The sequence below is a fragment of the Drosophila mauritiana genome, chromosome 3R, assembly GCF_004382145.1.
Source record: "Drosophila mauritiana strain mau12 chromosome 3R, ASM438214v1, whole genome shotgun sequence".
NCBI classification, from domain to species: Eukaryota; Metazoa; Arthropoda; class Insecta; order Diptera; family Drosophilidae; genus Drosophila; species Drosophila mauritiana.
The window spans coordinates 1,928,623-1,949,664 of NC_046670.1; the positions used below are offsets into that span (position 1 = coordinate 1,928,623).

The window sequence follows — 21,042 nt, forward strand, 5'->3', positions numbered from 1 at the left end:
CATTATCGGTCCTGGCAAGCAAATTACTCAACTGTGTTATAAAGTACTAAGCTAATAGTTAGCTATTAATTTTTCGAAACTTTTATTTTATCTTCTGCCTTTCAACAATAGGTTTACTTACATAAGTCTTGATAAACAAGAATGTTTGGCTGCGATAGTAGACTTGCGAAAATACGTAAAAGAGCATGAATTCAAGATTGTAACTGATAATGTCTCGTTGAAATGGCTCATGTCCAATCATGATCTCAGCTCACGATTATATCGATGGTCGTTGGCTCGTCAAAGGTATCGTTTTAAAATCGAACATCGTAAGGGCATTCTGAACGTTATTCCGGATATCGAAGATGAAATAGCAGCTGTAGATCCGCAAGAAGGTATGCTCGTTGATTTCAATTCTCAGGAACTTAAGTCCGCGGCTTACCAGGATTTTGTAGCAAAGGTTATGGCGAAAACAAAATACAAAAAACTTTCCGGATCTTAAAACTGAAGATGGTTTTGTGTATAGAAAAGCAGAATATCTATCTGGAGAGAAAAAGCATGAAAGCTATGGATACCCACCGAATTAGTATCTAAATTAATATTTCAAGTGCGCAATAGTCCGTTAGCTTTCCACGGTGGAATGTAGAGTGAGTGCGAAGATACTATTTTTGTCCTTGACTAGTAACTGACATAAGAGCTTACATTAATAACTGTGAGACGTGTAATCATGTTCATAGGCCACCATAAAGAAAAGCACCAGAAACTGTGTGACTTTTCACCGAATTTTCATTGATTTTTGTAAACCGTATCCATGTTCTAGAAGTGGCAATATAGGAATATTTATTGTTCTCGATTACTTTACAAAGTTTGTCTTCTTAAAACCAGTTAAAAAGATAAATGCTACTACCGTGATTTATTATCTCGAAGGAGAGCTGTTTATTACTTTTGGAATCCCGGATACAGTGGTGTCAGATAACGGTCCCAATTTCGTTTTGAAGCGTTATAAAAATTAATGCGGCAATACGAAAATCGCATTTAATTGCTGTGTATTCGGCTTAAGCCAAAGCTTCCAAGCGAGTGAATCGTTCCGTTATCGCTGGTATAAGGGTGTATCTTCGTCCAGATCAAAAGGACTGGAACGAATACCTCAATAAAATATGTTGTGCCTTAAGGAGAAGAACATATGGCCTTATACATACATATGTATATGGCTATGTTACGAACTGCTTTCTTTTCTGAGTGGCAGTGCCACTAGCTCATGCTTTTCTCAGGGCAGAGTTTTCCCTGTGCCACACAGCTCGCGACATAAACATCGGTAACTACCGACGTCTCATGACTTTATCTCTAACGAACCAATTAATTTTACAAAAACGACATAATTTTAAAGTTCTTGTGGTCGCAGATGTTATGAACATGCGCACTCTCCCTACCTAGGATGCCCGAAGATTTTTGCGGACATCACCCATGATCCATACTTCGGTGTCGCTCCAGACGACTAGGATGGCTCCACCTTCCTTACATTCTTTCATTATCTCTTAGTCACTCATCAGACAGCGATCCTCTTGATTGTCGACTAATTTTGAAATGGTCAAAGAAAATGTTCGGGATTCCTTAACGGCCTACAAACCACCACGGAAACTTGCCCCGCAATTAGCGGTGATTGAAAGGGCACTTATTGACGTATTCACATGTAGGATCACCTAACCCTGTGGAACTCCGCGGGATCAGATGGGACGAGCAACTAAACGTAGATGTGTGTTGTTTCCCCTGTCAGGCTAACCAACTTTTCGCGACCCAAAGTTGAACGGCACGACGACGACTCGCGATTGACTACGGATTGAGTGACAAATTCAGGTAAGCGTTACAAAATAATTTACACAATAACTAAGCCTAACTGAATATGATATCCTAGCACCAGAGGTTGACCGCCTTTATAAACAATGGTGGCGATCGACGCCTTCGGACTGTCCAAGAAATCTGCTGGAGTCAAGGGAGGTTGCCATGAAGACTCCTACTCCGAGGAACGCGGCGCTCTCTGCGCTCGGCTATTCGAAGGTTTGGAACTGACTCACCGGCGGCATCGGATTCGCCTCGGGGCAGATGGGGACTCCGTAGTGTAGTGGACAAGCAAGTTTCCAAAAAATATAGGTGAATTTTATTAATTTAGCACGCAGATATTTAATTTAAAATTGCCTTGGCGGTTACCTGGCGCATCGGTATGGCTGCGATTGAGCAATCCTCTCCCGCCTTGGGCCATCGGACCATTTAAGAGTAGCGAACCGGGATAATTCAAACGGCCAGATCGCCCGACAGGAGGGTGCACCCAAAATCATTGCCCTATCGCGTCAAGGCCCTATCATCGACTCCAACTGCAACAGCTATATGGCCTTTGGTCAACATATGGTAGGTTTACCTACACATACAACAGGTTTTACCTATTCCTTGTGGTATCGCTCCATGTGGTATCGTATCAGACAGTATAAATACCCTAGTCTGATTGTGGCAGGGGGTTTTGTAGCAGCGCCTGTAGCGACTGCAAAGCTATTATATTGGTTAAAATGCCTAACTCAGCTTAAGATTAGAATGAGTATTTACCACGTTAGTTCGGTCAGATTTTTTCTGTTTGTATTTTATCTAGACCTACACCGATATTGATCAACATATGAAATTTAAACACTGAAAATGGCGTTGTCAGATATACCACGGACTAGTGTGGCCATATCGAGATGCCACCATTAAGGAGCTTAAAAGCGTTGTCGTACCGATAAGAATATCGATAGCTTTGACAGCAGTCATGTACGAACGCTTTGCCATCGCTGTTGTACAGTTGTGCACAAGCAAAGTTTGAAAAGTAGAGCTGGAAAACCATCGATGGTTGGCACTATCGATGGTTTTCTAAGAAAATCTCGATAGTATCGATATTAAAAAAAAAAAAATGAACTATAATTTAACGTGAACCGAAGTTTATATACCGTTGCAGAATAAAAAAAAAAATATTACAGTAGCAAAGGAATTAAAATGCATTTTTTAAACAAAAACAAAAACGTTTTATTTGCTTCAATGCAAACTATTATTTAAATTATCACAGTGTTCAAAATATTTAGTAATAACAAAATAATGTTTTTTATATTCATAATAAGACAACAAGAGATCATTGTTTCTGGTGTTTGTTCACAAAAAGTAGCATGTTTACTACTTTTGGTCTAAGCGATGCTCTGCGGTCAGATACATTCTGACCAGCTTTACTGAAGGTTCTTTCAGATTCGGTTGAACTGACCGGAATGCACAGGTACTTTTACAAAGTTTGGTTATTGGCTTAAGACTCTCACTGTTTGCCTGAAAAGGGATAAATTCATGAATGAAGTAAAAATGATATTCTTACCATTTAATAAGCAAGGGGATCCTTATCCTCCGGCTCATTAGGTCTCACAAAATACGTCCTCAAGGGCATTATTGAGTCTGCTCTGTTTGTTAAAAAAGTAAAGAAACTCGTTTTTTTTTCCTTGTCGAGTGTCTGGTGGTGTTGAAATATCAGGTGTGGAAGGAACTTGGGACAAACTTTAAAATACCTCCAACTCCAAAGTTTTCGCGGCTTGCCTGAGTTCGATGTAAACAAAAAACCGTCCTCTTTAAATCTGGGATCCAGTAATGTAGCAATTCTATTAACAGTCCGAGTTTTGTAATGCGAGAAACGCTCTGGCAATAGTTTTTTTACGGCCTCGCAAATATCAAGCGCAGGCGTTGATTTTACTTGGCTGTATACTTTGCCTGATCTTTGGTGCAACTCATAAATAAGAGGTATTATTATAATGGTTTTGGAGCTTTGGTTGAGTTTATAAGCACTGCAGAAATCGAGTCATTTACTAAAATAATCCGTTGAATCATATAGTACGCGCTATTCCAACGCATTGGAACTTCTTATATAAGTCCATAGCGTGATTCAGAAGTTTGTGCAATTTTAAATTTCTCTGTTGCGATTGAACTCGATTTGAACAACGATACGATATAAGTTCATAGCATTCGTTAATGAAGTGGCACATTATAGGGAGATACGCCTCATTAGCACGCGAGGTCCAACATTTAGTAGTAATGGATACATTGTCAACGTAACTTAAATCCTCCTGCAACTTCAATTTTAAACCTTCATATTCACGTGCAAGAACAACATTCCTGAGATGGGTTTTACTGAGTAGCTTGTACCTCGGGTCTAGCTTTCGAATCAAATCGCAGAATCCCCTATCTTCAACAATAGAAAAGGGTTGGACATCCAGCGCGATCATACGCATTACTGCCTTGTCCAGCTCCGTTTTTTTTGCACACCCATTTTTATAAGTGAGGTCTGTTTTTAGGAACCGTTCCAAACTAGTGGAAGGAGCCACCTTTTCAGCCTCCAGATATTCAATATGTGCACGTTTTAAGTGATCCAATAAATTGGATGTGTTCCCAGAAGTTTTATAGAGCTTACCACATCTGTTGCAAACCGCTCCCTGAGCATCCTTAGTTTTATAGTTTCATCCTTTATTCGTCTCCAACCTCTTCTAACACCACCAATCTTCTCAAAATATTTCTTTTCCATAATCTGAAAAAGAAAACTATAATTTCCATTCCGTATAAAATTTACCAAATTACATGTCTCTCTCGCTGTATCAAAGTGTTAGTCACGCCAGTGCGGAGAAACCATCGATTGTTTTCGAAAGGCATCTGTGGTTTGAAAAAACTTAACTTAATCGAAAGTATCGATAGTGCTATCGAAGGTTTTCCAGCTCTATGTTGTACAGTTGTGAACAAAGTGTGAAAAGCGGTATATGTGCTATAAATTTATTCACGTGTTAGAATCGGTCTTTATTTGGTGGGCAGCAACTGCCAAAGCTTGTTTTTACACGGTGAGTGTTCGTGTACGCAGTTTTCGGATTTTTATTTAACTTTACACAACCTGCAGATCGCAAAACTCGTGTTTGGTCGACCTTGCCGCAGTCCAAACGGGACTTATCATTGCCGTTGCTGGCGCCAAAGATTGAGCAGCAACCAGTGATTTGGATCAGTGGAGAATCCAATAGGAAACTCGCAGTATTTCGAATATCGGGGCATAGGTACGCCAGAGTTGCTACTAACGCGACGCGGCTATTAATTAGTTCGTTTTCACAGATTGCGCCCTACGTAGTCGACTCGTGAGGATTTAAAGATTCTCAGCAAGAAGAATAAGAAAGGTAAAATATAATATCATATAATATATATCATATCGGCCATAACCCCACTTTTGCATTTCCGTGCTTTGCCATGATCGACCAACTATAACCTTAGTTCTGTTCCATTTCACGGTGATCAATTCCAACCTCATCTATCGAAGAAATTGAGATTTGAGTGAATTAATTATCTAAAGAAAAATAATTTGTTTTAGGCTAAGAAGAGAAATTTAATGGAAAATTAGTTTTATTGTGAACAAAATGCGTTCGCTTTAATCTAGATTATTATTTCGGCTGAACTCTTACCAATGCTCTAATGACTCGAAATGAAACCTGGTGAATCTTAAAATGTCAAACTGTTCGTTATCCCTATGAAGTCTGTCTTGATTGTATGATTTGCAAACAATTATTATTTGGTAACTGAATTATTATTTGGATAAGCACTAAAAAAAACTCAACAATGCAATGCATTGCACCATTGCAATGGTACGTGCTTTATGTTTGCAACAGCTGACATTACAGCTGTTAATTTTTAACATTTCTTTCTCTTAAGAGATTTTTCCGAAAGCCGCCAACACAAATTTTACAACAAATTTATAGGAAGAGTGTTGAGGATGGTGGAATTCGAGAGGACAATGATCCTGTAAAGTTCGAAGTTAGTGTTTTGAAGTTGAAGGGATGTGCGCTTTGGATTAAAGGCCAAAAAATCGTATTTTATTGAAGTTTAACTAGAAAAACAGATATATAATATCATGGCAAGCAACAACAACGTTCGCGTGATGACCCCGGACAAGGGAAGCTTCTCCGCCCTGAAGGACTTCTTGGCCAAGTCCAATAAAAGGTTTCAAACCTTCCAGCCCCGAGACGAACGTGCCTATAGAGTAGTCATCAAAGGTCTTCACTACTCAACGGACCCAGAGGAAATTCGGGATGGGCTAAACCGTCACGGACACAAGGTCAGAGACCTCTACAACCCCACCCAAAGAAGTACCAAAAAGCCTCTTAACATATTTTTCGCCAATCTCGAGCCGGCCAAGAACAACAAGGAGGCCTATAAAGTTACGCGACTTTGCAGATCAGTGGTGACAATCGAGCCACCGATAAAGTTTAATGACGTGCCGCAATGCTATCGCTGTCAGGCATTTGGACATACCCAACGGTACTGCCACCTAGAACACAGGTGTGTCAAGTGCGGAGACAGCCACCCAACCGTTGAGTGTAAAAATAATAATAAGCCGGCCCATTGCTTGCACTGCGAAGGACCGCATGCAGCCTCATATAAAGGTTGTCCCGCATATAAGAAGGCCAAAAGCATGCTCGCTCCAAAGCTGGCTTCAGCCCCACGCGCCCATTACACTGTGAGCAGCAGCAAGGTTACTCCTAACGTTAGTTTTGCCAACGCTGTCAAGCAGGCAACTGATGAGACACATGCCATCCCTCATACTCAGGCCAATTTTGACAACCTGATGGAAACAATAATGGGCAGAATGGAAGCCATGTTTGAAAAAATGATGGAGAAGGCGATGAGTCAAACGAATCAGATGATGGAGAAGGTAATGAGTCAAATGAATCAGATGATGGCAACCGTCTGTAAGTCCCTATGCAATCAGCACTAGACATAACCATCTGGTCCTACTTCACCTTAAGGAGGTATGACCTCGTGTCAGCCATCCACCCTAATGGTTCAGCACGCGGCGGCGCCGCCATCCTTATTCGCAGCAGCATCAAATTCGACACCCAACCACCAATTCAAGAGGATTGGGTGCAATGCGCCCGAATATCGGTAAGCACCACCCACGGAGACATTACCTTAGCTGCTGCCTACTGCCCACCCAGATTTAGAGCCACGGGCGATTGCTTCTCTTCGCTTTTGGACAGCCTCGGCCCCAAATTCGTCATAGGAGGTGACTTTAACGCCAAGCACACTTGGTGGGGTTCCAGAGTATGCAATCCAAAAGGACGCGCGCTATGCAGGCAGGTTCTCTCCCGCAACCTCAATTGCCACGGAACTGGGACGCCAACATACTGGCCCACTGACCCTGCAAAAACTCCAGACATCTTGGACTTTGCGATCTCTGGCGGCCTGGACCCGGCAAGAATCCAGACCAGGGAGGTGGAAGACCTTCTCTCGGACCATAGTGCCATTGCCGTTTCGGTCTACGCCTCAGCCATGTTGAGATCCGCGGGTAAAAAGTTAATCTTCAAAACGTCCGACATCAGCAAATACCACCACTGGCTGAACAACTCGGCAGTCACTAATCCACCATTGGATTCCCCTGAACTTATAGATGCGGCCGTTGTGAACCTTACCTCGCAAATTCAGGAGGCAGCAACACTTTTGGAATCCGCGGGTTAATGAGCTCAAGTCAGAGAAAAGGCGTCTCCGACGGGTTTGGTTCCTCTCCAGGAACCCTAGAGACAAAACAGCTCTCAACAGAGCCACCAAGGATCTGAAGGAAACTCTGGTCAGGCTAAGGAAGGAGGCCCTCGACAGCTTTGTTGGTAATCTCGCGCCGGGTGATCCCCACCACAACCTGTGGAATGTTACCAAGCGCATCAAGAGGCCACTGAAGAGGATCCCGCCCATCAGAAGACAAGACAACTCATGGTGCAGAACTGAGACCGAAAGAGCCAACGCATTCGCCGAGCACTTGGAGGAAGTCTTCACACCAGCCAATCGATGTTCCCCAAATGAAGCAGCCGAAACAGCCAGGCTCCTGTCAGAACCTCTCTCTGACTCCGAGTCGATACCCCAGGCCACGGAAGAGGAGATCAGCAATTTAATAGCGGCAATGGGTAACCACAAGGCTCCAGGCGATGATGCCATCAATGCCATTGCTTTAAAGCTCCTCCCCCCTATTAGCAAGTCACTAATCACGACCATAATAAATAAGTGCTTGCAATTGGGGCACTTCCCTTCATCATGGAAACGCGCCGAAGTAGTTATGATCCTGAAGCCTGGTAAACATGAAGCCAATCCCGCCTCCTACCGCCCGATCAGCTTACTACCAGTACTCTCCAAGATACTCGAAAGAGTATTTTTGACCAGAGTATTGCCGGTGATTGAGGAGGCTGGTCTGATCCCTGATCACCAGTTTGGCTTTAGGCGCCGCCACGGGACACCAGAGCAAGGCCACCGAGTAGCGCAATATATCCTGGACGCCTTTGAGAATAAGAAATACTGCCTAGCAGTAATGCTGGACATTAAGCAAGCCTTTGATCGTGTTTGGCACCCCGGTCTCCTCCTAAAGCTCAAAAACGGCCTGCCCCAGCCATATTTCAAGTTCTTAAAATCGTTCCTGGAGGGCAGAAGATTCGCCGTCAGGTGTGGAGAAGCGCGCTCAGACGTCAAAGAAGCCCGTGCAGGAGTTCCCCAAGGAAGCGTTCTCGGTCCGCTCCTCTACAACGCGTATACGGCTGACCTGCCGGTGATACCGAGCCAGTACATTATGGCAGCCACTTACGCCGATGATACTGCGTTCCTAACAACAGCAGATACCCCAGCAGAGGCCTCCCAGACTATGCAGGAGCAACTAGATCTACTGAACACGTGGCACACGAGATGGAATATATCGGTAAACAGCGACAAGTCAACCGCTACCACCTTCGCAACTAGACGCGGCACTTGCCCACCAGTCAGTTTCAACGGGTTCCCAATCCCAGAGGTAGCCAATCCAAATTATCTTGGCTTTACACTGGACAGGAGACTTACATGGAGACCACACCTGCGAAAGAAGCGGAAACAGGCGGAGAACCGAGTCCGTGAATTCTACTGGCTGATGGGCAGACAATCTAAGCTACCGACTTCCACTAAGCTCCTTATCTACAAAGCGATCATAAGGCCAATCTGGACGTATGGCATTCAACTGTGGGGCACTGCATCGAAAAGTAACATCAACATTATCCAGACATTCGAAAACAAAACGCTCCGCACAGTCACAAACGCTCACCCTTTCCACGATAATGCCACTATACACGAGGTCCTCAGCTTCCCCTGGGTGAAGGATGAGATTAAGAAAAGCAGCAGGCAGTACATGCAGAGGCTTCAAGACCACCCAAACAACCTGGCACAAGACCTGCTGGACACCAGTCAACGCACCAGGAGGCTGCACCGATCACACCCTTTGGACCTCTCTGGGATTAGACACGCAAATTAAATTAAATTATATACATACATTATTATATACATCATACATACAATATCGACAGTTATTGTATAGTTTCGCAACAATTTATGTAATCAATTAATTCTCTACCGTTAAGTTTAGTCATCAAATTTAATGATTGTCCGCGAAGGACAGTTTTAAATTAATACATCCAAAAAAAAAAAAAAAAAAAAAAAAAAAAAAAAAAATTTTTTACAGCTATTTTTAAAAACGTCTAAAGAGCCTACAACTAGCACAAAGCTCAGCCAAGTAGTTTTCTCCCTTAAGGGTAAATGAATTTATATTGTTTTCATTTTTAAATAAATACCCTTTTTAGTTAATAGAATAAGAATATATTATGGAGAACAGTGTACTGGAAAAATCGAGTCCAGTTAACGACCAATTGGCCGAGTTAAGGCAACAGGTTCAGGCTCTTGAAAACAGAGTGAAGAAGTATGCGAGGCAGCTGGCGGATATGACGGACAGGGTTGCACAGATGGCGGCCTTGTTACGTTCGCATCGGATGAGGACCTTCTAGCCTTAGAGCTCAAAATAAGCTTAGGGCCTAGAGAACGCTACGTAAGTAAAATATTTATAGTTTAAGTAATCGTGAAATTGATTTTGTGTTTTTACTTTTTTCTTTCAGTGCTCCTACAACATAGACGGCCGTAACGGGAAAAAGTCCTTAAAATCATTTCCCAATATCTTTTCCGTTATGATTGTATGTATTATTATTATTATTATTTTATAATAATACCTATATTATGAACCTCAAGAAGGCTTTTTTTATTTCCTTGAATCTAGTACATGTCATATTGTTGGCACCAACTGGACAGCTACTGTCCTCGTCTGTTTGCCAACACATTTCCTCTCTTGGCATATAGTGATATTCTGTGTAAAAAAGAATACCCAAAACAACTTTTGCTCAACTACAATGGGTAATTTAGTCTTTAATCATTTCCTTTTTGTTTTCCAAGTGAGAGCTAGTGGTGTATTTTTTTAAACTATTTATTTTTTCCTTTACAAACGCTACTGTAAAATAATTATATCTCACCTGGCATAGATTTTCCTTTGAGAGTAAGCATACAGATTCTAAAAACATAGACCAAATGCATTAGAATAACTCTCTGGCTTTTGATCAAAAATTCGAGAGAGCCAGCTCTAGAGCCCATATCCAAAAATCGTGCCCAAAAAAATTGAATGGCGTTCCGCATCTTGTTGTTATAATGTTCCTCGCCCACTTTAACGCCCACAATTTTAAAAAATGTTTTGGTTTTTCTTCGTTATATTGTTTGCCTTGCCAATTTCTATCGGTATGGTTTACAACACCAAAAACGGTCACGCCCACACTTTTAACAATATCTAACTTTGATCTCATTGTATTCCCCAACATCTATTGATATCCCAAAAAAGTAGTAGTCGGGGATCTTGACTAAAGCGTTCTGTCTTGTTTTTGTATAAATTTAAGTTCAGCTATGTGTTTCAAGTGATCAGTTTAGGTGTTAAGTTGTTTTCAAGAAGAATGATTACTTTTTATGTATGTTAATTTGGCAACAACTATATACTGAAAGTTGGTCACACTGATCTGAATAAGTTCTTTTTGTTTTTCTGGAAACTTCCTTCTTCTTGTGTTAACTTCCAAACGACTCACAACGATGTCACGCTTATTTCAAATAAAACAGTTATTAAACTTTAACTAAATCGCCTCGCGTTTTACTCCACCATTTCCAAATAGGTTACGGGACCAGGAGTAGTAAAGACTTTAATAATTGTGTGTGATCAAGAGGAAAATAATTATTGTATATAATTAGCTTGAACATTTTTTATAAACATGAGCGGACAAGGGCTGTGTGCGATCGACAAATTGGACGGCGAAAATTACGCAGTATGGTCGGTGCAAATGATGAGTGTATTGGTGCACTCGGGTATGTGGTCGTTGGTGTGCGGAAGACGCGTGAAGCAGGAGGGTGATACAGCTGAGCAGGGAGCCCAATTCGCCGAACTAGACGAAAAAGCACTAGCAACAATATTGCTGTGCGTGAAGGCTTCAGAAATTAATTTGATTAAAAACTGCGCTAGTTCTAAAGAAGCTTGGGACAAGCTTGCAGCTGTGTACAAGCCTCGTGGACCCGCCAGGAAAATTACCTTGTTCAGGAAATTACTCCGGTTGAGTTTTTCGGAAAGTGCGTGCGTACAAAATTACATAAATGATTTTGTGGATATCGTCGAAAAACTGAAAGAAATTGATATGGACATTTCTGAAGATATTCTTACTATTTTGATGCTGTCGGGACTCGGTAAGAAATTCGAAAATTTCGTGGTAGCGATCGAAACGCGCGAACAGTTACCGACTCTCTCTGATTTAAAAGTAAAAATTATAGAAGAGGGAGAGGGACAAAGAGTGAGTTCGGACGAAACGGAACTTTGTGTGCAGCAAGCGTTTGTGTCGCCTCCCAGTGGAAAGGGAGACAAGAAAAATAGATCGGCGCAAAAGAACAGTAATGCAAAGAAGAATAAAAAATGCTTTCGATGTGGTCGCGAGGGTCACTTTATTGCGCAGTGCAAAGTGAAAGACAAAAATGATGAAATATAAACATCTGCAAAAGAGAAGTCGTTTACTATGCTTGCAAGTGTAAATAAAAATGACGTTTTAACGAAATCGATGTGGTGCTTGGACAGTGGAGCAACTGCTCAAATGTGTTGTGAAAGGTCGTGGTTCGCAGACATTAAAGCATCAATTCAGAAGGAGATTGACGCCCTCGAAGCTAATCAGACATGGGAGCTACAGGACTTACCAGAAGGTAAGAAAGCCATCGGTAGTAAGTGTGTTTTTTGCATCAAAGGAGATAAGGATGACAATGTGATGCGATTTAAATCGAGGTTGGTGGCTAAAGGATGTGCACAACAATATGGTATCGACTTTTTTGAACCAGTTGTCAGATATTCGTCGGTGAGACTTATTATATCTCTGGCTGTTGAGCATAACTTATTTTTACATCAGATGGATGTATCGACAGCTTACTTAAATAGCGAATTGAGCGAAGAAGTCTATATGAAGCAACCCGATGGATTTGATAATAAACATTATAAAAAAGTTTTGAGACTAAAGAAGTCACTTTACGGACTAAAACAGAGCGGTAGAGAGTGGAACGCCAAGCTCAATGAAGTCTTGCAAAAACTGCATTTTGTTCCTGTGCCAGCGAGCCGTGTGTGTACACACGCAATGAGAAGGACAATATTAATATAATTGCAGTATATGTCGACGATCTTCTTATTGCAAGCTCATGTAAAGATGATTTGATTGGTATAAAGGAGTCAATTGCCAAAGAGTTTAAAGTAGTAGATAGCGGACAGCTTAATCATTTCTTGGGCATAGAAGTTGAACGAGAAGGTGAAACTGGAGCCATATCCATAGGTCACAAGACATTTATCGAGAGTATGCTACACACCTGGGCATGTTATATTGCAAATCGGTAGCAACTCCTTTGAAGGCAAATTTCCAAGTTAAGTGTACTGATCCTAACTGCAAGCCTATTAACGAAAAGGTCTATCAGTCACTTATAGGATCACTATTGTATTTGGCAGGCCAGATATAATGCATTCAGTTGCAAAACTGGCTCAAAGAAATGTGAACCCATATAAGGAGCATGAAGTCGCTGCCAAGTGTATACTAAGGTATTTGAAGGGCACCTCAAACTTAAAGCTTCATTATCACGCAACAGGTAAACCGATTCATGGCTACGTCGACGCAGATTGGGCAAATGACACATCGGATCGTAAATCCTACAGTGGATATGTCTTCATAAACGCAGCTGGTCCAATATCCTGGGAGTCCAAGAAGCTAAGTCTGGTGGCATTATCAAGCACGGAGGCCAAATATGTTGCATTGTCCATTGCAGCAAGAGAAGCAGTATTTATAAAAAAGTTTCTGAAGGAAATGGGTTTTTTGATAGATCACTCAATTTTAATTTTTTGCGATAATCAGAGTGCTTTATGTTTAGCTAAGAATCCAGTATTACATAATAGAAGTAAGCATATCGACATAAAGTACCACTATGTTAGGGAACTTTATTCCAAAAAGGAAATTGATGTAAAATATATATGTACAAACGACATGTTATCAGATATTTTAACAAAAAACCTACAGAAAAACAAGCACTTAAAATGTATAACTGAAATGAATTGTTTCTGAATATGTTGTTGAGAAGGAGTATTGAAATACTAAAATATTATGTATGTTAATTTGAATAGAATAAAGAATAGTAATTATAATCGAATCCACTTATACTGTCTAAATATGTGTTTAGACATGATAAGTTGGGAATCTATAAATATGTTCTATTTATGGGCTGCAGTAAACATGTCACAGGACAGCATAAGTGGCAACTACAGATAAGTACGCTGGCAGCGACCTATTGCCGAAGTGTCAAGAGATATGACCACGCGGGAGGTGATTATCGCGGTCACAGGCCTCTAAAATAGACTTAAGAATAAAACTCAGCTGCATTTACCAACACAGACTGCGGCGTCTTACAAGTGCTGCATTATATAATTAGATGATAAGAACCTACGTAAGAATGAATAAAAGGCGAAGCCCTCGCAGCAGCGAGTCAGTTAGATTCAAACACCCGAATTGAACTCATTAAGTGTACGCACAAGTTTATAGTGTGAACATATACAAAAATGTACCCTTTACCACAATTCAAATTCATTTCAACTTTTTGTAACGTATGTATTTTCCATCTCAGCGGGTTTGTTTCCATTTACACATGTTCTGCGATGCGCTTTGTTGTTTATAGTTACAAAGAAGAGGAAATGTATCTTTAACAGTCATATAAGGTTCCAGCTTCAGTCACGTGCCCATTCCAGTTTCCCCTTCGGCTCCACCTCACGTAACATTGATTGCTGCTGCCAATAACTAAAAATATTTTAAATAAAATAAAATTAAATAAATAATTTGCGATGGTCAGACGGAAGCACGGAAAATCGTATTGGGAAATGAGTAAGCTAAGTGAGCACAATGAGGATGACAAATCATGCAAAGTTGCTAAGAGGTCGTACTAACGGAATAATATTTATTGATTGTTGATACTGATTGCTCGTGAGCAATTTGTACAGCGGTCAATTAAATGATATGTCGATTAGAGGGAGGGAGGGAGTTTTCAAATGCCCGTTTGGCATAAGAATGTTTCAGCAATTGCTCAAAGTCAACGGGCTAAACAATTAATTACAGGCGACAGCACATCGATCGAATGGATGGATGAGGCCCAGTGAACTTATTGTTTTCGGAATCTCTGCCTTAACAAAATATTTACTTTAAACCACTTTCAGGATGGAGCACTTTTACAGGGGGCTGAATTGAGAGATATTTTTGTATTCGATAGCTTGGCTCTTTTTTAATTAAAATAGCGAAGCTTTGTTACTTTCATCGCACCATATATTTTTCCTTATTCACTATCCTTCCAAAAGCTTAATTTTAAATTTAATAGGTGAACTGGTTAACAAATGGCACGACACTAGATCTTTAACAACGTATTCTGCAGTTAAAGTAAACGAATGCCAAAATAAATTGAAAGCTAATTGAATTCAGAAATTTAAAATTGTTTGTGCATGAGGAAATCTATTAATCTATAAATCTGTAGGAGCACATAAATTGAGAAGAGTATTAGGTATGCGGGGGTAAATGATATAGCTTTTTCTGTTTATTTTTATTACTTGCCGCACGCTAGACAAAGATCGAGAGGTCAAAATATTCTAATATTCTAGCCTTTTGATGCCCAAACAATATATAGATTGTGATGACTGAGTATTTTAATGTACATTGATGCAGATCAATTGCTATATCTCATATTTAGAAAAAAATCCATCAATATTAAATTTTGCACATATGTTTCTGTTTTCTCATCGAACTATAAATAAGCTTTATTCATTTAATCTTCGTACACCAATAACCAAAAATAAGCGAATTGAGAGAAGAAAAAGTGTTGTAAATATTACAGATTTATGTATAGTGATACCCTACCATAAATTAACTAAAGCTTAAGTGACAATAGAGTTTTCCGATTTGTGGTTCGTCACAGGCACTGGCAATGTCCTTGAAATGGATGTCGAAACACCTTACAGTTTCCTAGCTATGTTTATGGCTAACACTCTTGTCGAAAGTGTCACAACTTCACCGCCTGTTGCTGACAGACAGACCCTCGATTTTGGCTTAAACCAACCAGGAGGCGTTTAATACCTCGAGGTAATCAGCGTTTGTGTTTGTGTTTCCTCGGTCCACTTAACTTTTACGACCTGTCCACTTATTTCGTGAAAGTGTATGTCTACGCACAGCACAGAAAACGACAGAAATTACTTCATCTTAATGACAGCTGGTCTGACAGCAGGATTCGGCCTAAGGCTGGCATAATGCCGATTTCACCTTGACGTCTCATTATAACTTGGAAATCAACTTTAGTGTTGCCAAAAAATCTAAATTGTTTATTTCCTTGGTCAGGAGCCCAACCCTAAAAAGGAACCAAGGCAAACAAAAATATTTCCTTTTGTGTTGGTTGGTAATAAATTTTATTTTTCTGCCGACATGTGAGTAATCGGGTTGAGGTTTGGCAAAATCCCAGACTCAAAGGCGAGAAACCGGAAAAAATGGGTTGATTTAAGTTTATTTTTTGCTGTTTCCCAGATTCAAGAGATTTTGATTTTCTTGTTATACATACCTTTGCAGTGGATTTCAGCAAATTTTCCAAAATTACCAGATCATGCAGGATGTGTCAATTTAAAAATTAACGTGACAAAAGAAAAAAAAAACAAAAAAAGATTTTTCAAAAGTGTGGACGTTATAGTATATGTCGTTCTGCTTCTACGTCCCTTAAATATGCACGCTATATCTTTGCCTAGAATTTGTAGTTTCCGAGATATAAGCGGGTAGGATATCAAGGATATGTATTTCGCTCTTGGTGAGGGGTAAAAGAATGGGAAAAAATAACCTTTCTGTTTTTGACTATACTTAAATTTTGTTTAAATTTGGCCGGAATTAACAAAGGAACAGTGCAAAAAATAATTTTATAATAATAATAAATAGAGATCATAAAGAGGCTTTTCTTGGAATACATCACTTCCCTTCAAGTATATAATTACTGCAAGGGTATACAAGCTTCGGCTTGCCGAGGAAAGCTTCCCTTCTTGATTTAATTGCTCCAAACTATGTGTTTTAATAACATGTTTGTACCTCTTTTGATTGTCTAGTCGGTGCCGTACGAAACGTAATTAGTTTCCTTCCTGATATATAAACTTTTTTTATTTCATTTTGCATTTAAGCACTGTGTGGGATGACTCAATATTTCAGACTTTAAATTTCTAATGAGCCGGAACTGCATAAATATAGAACTTCACTTCAATTGCTGCCATACCTTTAACACTTTGCACTCGTTTGACAAAGGCAGAGGTATTTTTTAATTTTTTAAATTTTTTTTACGCTTTTCCCTTCTTATTTATTAGCTTTAATGTCGTTATTGCACTTGACATCTGTTGTTCCGAAGTCAACATCACCAAACCAGTCCTTTCCGCATTATATTTTAATTTATTTCTGACCTAGTGAAGAGAACGCATCGCGGCGAAATTTCAAAACAAACTGATTGACTCGGAAAAGCAGCAGTCGGCAAATCATAGGTTCTCTCCCTGAGTTTCACTCTCCGCGATGTAAAACGCTCTCTTGTGCGAAATAGTGGGAAATTTTCTGCCTTTTGTTTAGGAAATTTTCGTAGAAATGCAGAGTAAGAGAAGTTTTTCCACGTGCTTTGCCATTTTTACGAATAAATTAGTCATTTAACTGCAGAAATCTGGAGCTGAGGCTTCCACCGATCACTATAGTATCACCTCTATGCTATGCTACCCAGTTTTCCATTAATCAAAAAGCCATTAAAAAAAACTATTGTAAAATCGATCTACTGACTTGGGTCCTTAAAATTTCTTTGAATATATGGAACGCGCCTTATTAATTTAATTTATCTTCAGTTGTAATTTGTATTCCTGAATTCCATTTCCGTTTTTTTTTTAATGCTGTTCTTAATTAAAACCGACTTCTCACTTTGACACCTAATTACCAGAACATAATTAAGAATTTCAAAGGTTCAAACACACAAGTACATACAACTATTAATTTATTCTTTACAATATTAAAAAATGTTGTGGTACCTTAGTTCAGCTTAACAAAATATTTATTAAATAATAACCATTTCATATTAAAAAAAATTCATTGTCTTCGTAATTCAAGCCATTAAACATATAATAAAATACTGCAAGAAGAAAATTGTATGGCAAATTTTAGTGATGTCGATTTTGATGGTGTACTTAATTAATATTCTTAAGTTACATTATAGCACAAGATACATTAAGTAACAATGGCACCAACAACTTCAAAAATTTCCTATATCAAATTGTTTATATCCGTTACTAGTATAAAGTATTTTTTTTTTTTGAGTTGGATCAATTTAGTATTAAAATTCTGGTATTTAAAATAGGTATACTATATTCGATGAAAATTACCTCAATATAAATATTCTTCATCAGCATCACTAAAAATACTACACAAGATCCGACAAAATGGATTTGGGTAGATATATGTACAACTTTTTATATATAGTATGCCTTTTCTATTTAGACATTAGCTTTTAATTAAACCGGTGTCTGTATTATATTGAACCATTTAACTTCTGATATAAATTTGGATACATAATGGTTGATCATTTAAATTAATTATTCATACCGCGCATCCGTGTGTCCTGAACGTGTGTAATTAATCTCATACGTGGATAATGTATTTCGTTTTGTTGTAATTGCAAATTAAATTTCAAAAAATGAGATAATTGGCACAGAAGCGAGTGCCGCTTACTCTGCGATTGTATTCGCTTTTCATTAAGAGCTTAAGCGGAATTGTGCTGAAATACAGTCTGAGAAGTCTCGGTTTACAAATCAGAATTTATAAAGTCATTTTAAATTGTATATCAAGCCTTAAGTAAACCTATTGTTGAAAGGAAGAATATAAAATAAAAGTTTTGAAAAATAAAAAGTACTGTTAATTTGCTTGTCAGGAACGATAATGAAAGTAACATGCCACAAATTGAATCACTGTGCGTTATTTCCAGCTTAAAACGCTTTATACATACATACATACATGTATACCTGTGAGGAAGAGTCATGTTGGTTGATTGTGTAAGTATCTGCCAGGTAATAAAATTAACCGGCGGCAGTTCATGTCATGTCGCTCATTGTTGTGCGGCATTCGTTCTGATTTCCCGTGGCGCTAAAGTAGATTTACTGGGACGAGGCTCTAAGCAAATAAGGCCACCTTGCGTCCTGAATGAATTAATATCAGCATCTGCTCGTTTTTAAATCGGCAAAATGTAAAGATATACGTTTATTTGCATAATCGCAAAAACCATGCAGCCTGGCAGGATAATTCCGCTGTCCCATGACCCCACGAAAGCCGCTGACACTGCAGCTCAGCAGTTGCGCGTAAAATTAAAAGCTGATATGAGGCACGAAATCCGCAAACGTGGCATCCTCATACGGGTCAAAGGACAACGGTAACCAACACAAACACACTCGAAATGTTTGGAAACATATAGATTGTATCGCTACAATGTATTGTAGGGGAAGTCGAGGGGGTGAGGAGCTGGAAACAAGAGCCGCTTTTGATTGCCGCCCGCCACTTGATATCAACGTATTTCGTATGATTCGACAGAGAAGTACCCTGTGCTCTGAAATCGAATATTTGATTTTGCTACGATTTTTATTCAAAAGATACTCGTAGATGTATTTTATTAGGCGCGTCCACATAACGTATATGTACATATGTACATATTATTTCACTAACCGAGTTTATCTGGTCATGGGCGTGTCTCGGGAGCTATAAACGCTAGAAATGCTTGTGATGAAGCACTCAGATCTTAGTGGTACCAACGTCATATCTTCCCGGAGCCGACCAGGTAGGTAGGTAAATGATTAAATTCATCTATGTATCGAGTATCGATAAAGTTATTTATAAGACCCGCGTTCACCGTAAACACCCGACCAGCAAGGGGTATGGACTCAACGGAGGTAGGGGAATGCTCTCGCGTGCTGCTGTGTGCTATTATTCCCACGGGTCCTTAGACAATATTTGCCTAGCACACACACCTGGCTTCCTCTGCTGCTCCTGGGACGAATCTCACAGCAGAGGTAAGGCACATGGCTTCGTATTAAGTATCGGCATGCCGCCCCAGCTCTGCGCGGGAAGTCGAGTTATTTAGTTACGGGATTGCAAATGAATGTTCTGTTTGTGTTCATATCGATATATCATATATGTATATGAACTCGCGCGTGTGTGATGACATCTCACTCACTTATTAAATGGGTATTGACATTGACATTTTCCCGCGATGAAATGAATTCAATTCGATTGTGGTGCAGGAAACAAGAAAAGGTCAACCGTAAAATTTCCGAAAATATTCGTAGCAATCAGGTAAGGCTAGACGACTGTGTGTACGTACATGTAAGAGATCTGGTTTAAATTGAAAAGAGAAATAAAAAAGATGTGTACGTTTCGGATTATTTGACAATTTTGCAAAAGTTTTCGATACAAATGTTGAGATTTCCTGGAAATCTGTACAAATGAATTTATATCCACGTTTTTATGGAAAAAAAGTGAATGAATGGACGATGATAACTGTAGAAAAAAAGTGTAAATTTGTTTAATTTTAATTTTGTTAAATGCAACTACTTCTTGATTCCAAGAAGTAGGTATGCTATGATTACATTCGATAGTCGATATATTACCATTTTATAAATGAAATTAATTTTTTATCACTCATATAAAATTAAATTATAAACACTCTCTGATATATATGCCCATTACTCGTAGAGTAACAGGGTGTACTAGATTCGTTAAAAAGTATGTAACAGGTACAGGGAAACGGTTTCGACCATATAAAGTATATCCTTAATCGGGATCAATTCCCGAGCTGGTACTAACGCTAAAATGTGAGATTAAGCATGCTGATTCCAGATACATAGACGCAGCGCGAGTAAATGAAACTGCACTTATTTTGTATCTGAAGGATTTATCTTCTTTATGTGTACGATTTAAAACTGCCAATGAAGCCGAAACGAATGGGTGCTACGCACGATTAATGACTCGCACCTTTCTCTGCTAATATAATTACACTCTTCACCTGTCCCATCGCGATGGCATCTGTGACTAAAATCTTGCCGCAGCTCTGTGTTGGCTTCAACTCAATCTCTGTAAATAAGTTGCTAAGGGCTGATGATTGGGGTGCACATGTTGCCGCTGGAGGCAACTGGCTGACAGGCTGAAATTTATTACATGAGTTTGCTGCCTAACTCTAATAGCCCAGGGCTTTGTTATTGTTTTAGATGCTTAGGATAATGCCGGGAAATCCAGGCCGAGTCCTGAGAGGGCAGCAGCTGCTCATCGGAATTTATTCTGCAGAACAATGTGCCGGCGCACTTGGCCACTTAGCGGTACTGTTCCTAGCTGGGTATTAATTAAATTTGCATTGACTTTAAGACGCCCTTGAGGGTGACGATAAGAGTCGATAAGGAAGGAAGCCTCAACTCGCAATTAGGAAAAGGATCCTTTTGCTTGACTGACAACCGGTTTTGTTCATCATCTTCGCATCATCCTGCTATTGTCTGGCTGGCTTTGTCAAAGTTGTTCCCTTCTGGCCGAAATCCAATCA

The 21,042-nt window shown here is 39.6% G+C and overlaps 1 protein-coding gene and 2 long non-coding RNA genes across 3 annotated transcripts; 1 reads left to right on the plus strand and 2 right to left on the minus strand.

Moving 5' to 3' along the window:
* Window positions 1–2,111: 2,111 nt before the first annotated feature.
* On the minus strand, window positions 2,112–2,666 carry LOC117144828. The gene is made up of 3 exons (XR_004459669.1): window positions 2,575–2,666; window positions 2,415–2,520; window positions 2,112–2,357 (listed from the first exon to the last, which is right to left on the minus strand). It is a non-coding gene; the product is annotated as an uncharacterized LOC117144828 (long non-coding RNA).
* Window positions 2,667–10,957: 8,291 nt separating this feature from the next.
* On the plus strand, window positions 10,958–13,512 carry LOC117144826. The gene is made up of 2 exons (XM_033310211.1): window positions 10,958–12,108; window positions 13,030–13,512. Exon 1 carries the CDS (start codon window positions 11,139–11,141, stop codon window positions 11,898–11,900), a length of 762 nt encoding a protein of 253 aa, XP_033166102.1. The 5' UTR covers window positions 10,958–11,138; the 3' UTR covers window positions 11,901–12,108; window positions 13,030–13,512.
* Window positions 13,513–14,018: 506 nt separating this feature from the next.
* On the minus strand, window positions 14,019–16,918 carry LOC117144827. The gene is made up of 2 exons (XR_004459668.1): window positions 16,533–16,918; window positions 14,019–14,225 (listed from the first exon to the last, which is right to left on the minus strand). It is a non-coding gene; the product is annotated as an uncharacterized LOC117144827 (long non-coding RNA).
* Window positions 16,919–21,042: the final 4,124 nt, after the last annotated feature.